A 3,299-nucleotide genomic window follows, 5' to 3' on the forward strand; every position below is an offset into this window, starting at 1 on the left:
ATATAAGCATTTTCTGTTTCTTCTATTTCAGCAGAGGAAACCTGCGCCCACTTTAAGGCAGCCCCCTCGAAAAAATAAAAATCAAGTATCTGGTGTTTGTTCCAGTGACCCAAGTGAACCTCTCACCCTACCCCAGACCAAGGACTACTGGCTTTCCAGGAGGTTTCTGGCAAGGATTCGTTTCATCCTCCTTTTATCCTAGCTATGACAGTTGCTACCGGAGAGCCCACAGATGATGCATCCGCTTTGCCAGGGCACCCTCAGGACACCTATGACCCCGAAACGGACCATGAGTGCTGTGAGAGAGTAGTCATTAACATTTCAGGGCTCCGCTTTGAGACCCAGCTCAAAACCTTAGCACAATTTCCGGAGACCTTACTGGGGGATCCTAAAAAGAGGATGAGATACTTTGATCCTTTGAGAAACGAGTATTTTTTTGACAGAAATCGCCCCAGCTTCGATGCAATTTTGTACTACTACCAATCTGGAGGCAGGCTGAGAAGGCCTGTCAATGTGACTCTGGATATTTTCTCTGAAGAAATCAGGTTTTATGAACTGGGAGAAGAAGCTATGGAAATGTTTAGGGATGATGAGGGCTTCATCAAGGAAGAGGAGCGGCCATTGCCAGACAATGAATTTCAGAGACAGGTCTGGCTCCTCTTTGAGTATCCAGAGAGCAGTGGGCCAGCCAGAATTATAGCCATCATCTCTGTCATGGTGATTCTTATTTCCATTGTCAGCTTCTGTTTGGAAACCTTGCCTGCTTTTCGAGATGAAAGTGAAGAGTCTCTGGGCAGCGGAGTTGGCTCCCATCCCTACAATGGTACAGTGGGATACCAGACTACATCTTTTGCAGACCCTTTCTTCATAGTAGAGACCCTGTGCATCATCTGGTTTTCCTTTGAGTTCCTGGTCAGGTTTTTTGCCTGCCCCAGCAAAGCTGGCTTTTTCACCAATCTCATGAACATCATTGACATTGTGGCTATCATCCCTTACTTCATCACCCTGGGTACCGAATTGGCTGAGAGTCCTGAGGATGGCCAACAAGGTCAACAGGCCATGTCCCTGGCTATCCTCAGAGTGATTCGGTTGGTGAGGGTCTTTAGGATCTTCAAGCTCTCCAGGCATTCCAAGGGGCTTCAGATCTTAGGGCAGACCCTGAAAGCCAGCATGAGGGAACTAGGACTCCTAATATTTTTCCTCTTCATTGGTGTCATCCTGTTCTCCAGTGCTGTCTATTTTGCAGAAGCTGATGAGAAAGAATCTCAGTTTCCTAGCATTCCTGATGCCTTTTGGTGGGCAGTGGTTTCCATGACCACAGTGGGCTATGGTGACATGGTGCCCACCACCATCGGTGGAAAGATTGTGGGCTCCCTGTGTGCAATTGCAGGTGTGCTGACGATCGCCTTGCCTGTGCCCGTCATAGTCTCCAACTTCAACTACTTCTACCATCGGGAGACGGAGGGAGAGGAGCAAGCTCAGTACCTGCAAGTGACCAGCTGCCCAAAGATCCCCTCTTCCCCCGATCTCAAGAAGAGCAGAAGTGCCTCCACTCTGAGCAAGTCAGACTACATGGAGATCCAGGAAGGAGTCACCAGCAGCAACCAGGACTTCAGAGAGGAGAACCTGAAAACTGCTAACTGTACCCTGGCCAACACAAACTATGTGAATATTACCAAAATGTTGACCGATGTCTGACTGGAACTTGTCAAGCACATCTAGAGCTGGGATGGAGCCACCCTTGCAGGTGCTCTCTGGTGATTGTAGTGCTTTTCCATTTATGCCTTTGCAGTGTGTTGGTTTCTGCATGGAAAGCAATAGAGGTGAGAACAACGTCCACCTCCCACCGACCCCTTCTTATTAACAAACAATCTAATACCTGGACCAGGAATATCTATTTTTTGCCTCAAGGGCAATTTCTGCTGTAGGCTTTTTTTTTTTATTTGGAGATTCCAAAACATCAAATGATGCGGTGTAGAGAGCTTTCCAGGAAAGCCGTGTTACCAACACCAACTGCACGAGGAACCACTCCCTGGATGTCGGAGAAGTCTTAGGTACTGATACCACCAAGGACAGCAACCTCTCTGCTGCATTCCTTCAAATCTCTATAGTCCGAGGGAGAGAGCAAGCATCCTGCTTTTAAAGCTTAGGTAGGAAGGTCATGCACATTTTAGTAAAAAAAAAATCATATATTTTTGTGCTGAAATGATTTTTTTATTTCAATACCAGGATTCTGATTTTATTTTTAAAGGGAATTTGAGGTGACTGTCACAGAATGTTCCTTAATGCTGAATGTTGCAGAGGTTTCTTTCTCTGCAGTGTGTCAGTGGGAGACCTGGGAACCTGGTGCTTGTGATGAAGGCGAGGGGGTGACATTTAGTGTGGACACCCTGCTGTTTTTGCAACTTGAAGATTTTTTTTTGGGGGGGGGGGATTTCTAGTCATCCATCCTGGTTGGATTCTCAGTCACCAAAGACACATTCACTGCCATATCAAAGCACTGTCTTTCCTGAAACTTCAGCAGCTGTGCTGGGGCCAATAGATTTATATTGCAGTGGCATTTATCTGCAGTATAGTACTGCTGCATGGGTACCTGTTGCATGAGTATTAATGTTTTAATACACAAATATATATATATATATATATATATAATATACATTCATATATATTATATTTTCTTAGTAGAATATTCAGTGTTAATGTTCATAGTGTTGATATATTTAATGGTGTGAAGTAGACGATTCCTTATAGGAATTAATTACTTGGATCAGGAAAGCTATACAATGATTGTAAACTCTGTAAGGAGAAGATTCAGGGGTATACTTAGGCGGTACTACAGAAATGGACATGTCACAGAGGAAGACAGGTCATCTGACAGTCAAATGCTTGTGTTTCTATCACGTATATAATAGTAGCCACTAATTAATCTAGTTGATAGAAAAGTAGCTGATCAGGGATGGTGCAAAGCATGACAAAAAAATGGGGTTGATATTAATCTTATTTGGAATCAAGTTTTTGACTCGGGTTAACTTTCAGTCAAACTTGGAACAAGCATTAGCAATACTGGTGAAGTTCTTGTTTATTTGTGTACATGTGCGTGTGTGAAGGCTTTGCATCCTTTCTGGGTATTACGTACATATTTTTGCTTCATTGGCTGTTAAGGATTATTTCCATCTTACGGGTGGCAAGAAACCCACAAGTGAGCAGTGCTTGGTCCTTCGCAAGTGAAACAAGGATGGGAGTGAAAATGCCACGGAGGTGGGAATTGTCCAGCAGTTTTCCATGTGGCCCTGCTGAAA

At 44.4% G+C, this 3,299-nt stretch overlaps 1 protein-coding gene across 1 annotated transcript; it reads left to right on the forward strand.

Moving 5' to 3' along the window:
- Positions 1–204: 204 nt before the first annotated feature.
- LOC115082201 (potassium voltage-gated channel subfamily A member 2) lies at positions 205–1,698 on the forward strand. The gene has a single exon (XM_029586451.1). The coding sequence runs from the start codon at positions 205–207 to the stop codon at positions 1,696–1,698; it is 1,494 nt and encodes a 497-aa protein (XP_029442311.1).
- Positions 1,699–3,299: the final 1,601 nt, after the last annotated feature.

The sequence above is a fragment of the Rhinatrema bivittatum genome, unplaced genomic scaffold (genome assembly GCF_901001135.1).
Source record: "Rhinatrema bivittatum unplaced genomic scaffold, aRhiBiv1.1, whole genome shotgun sequence".
NCBI classification, from domain to species: domain Eukaryota; kingdom Metazoa; phylum Chordata; class Amphibia; order Gymnophiona; family Rhinatrematidae; genus Rhinatrema; species Rhinatrema bivittatum.

Coding starts and splice junctions, on each gene's coding strand:
- LOC115082201 (XM_029586451.1), top strand. CDS start 205: ATGACAGTTGCTACCGGAGAGCCCACAGATGATGCATCCGCTTTGCCA.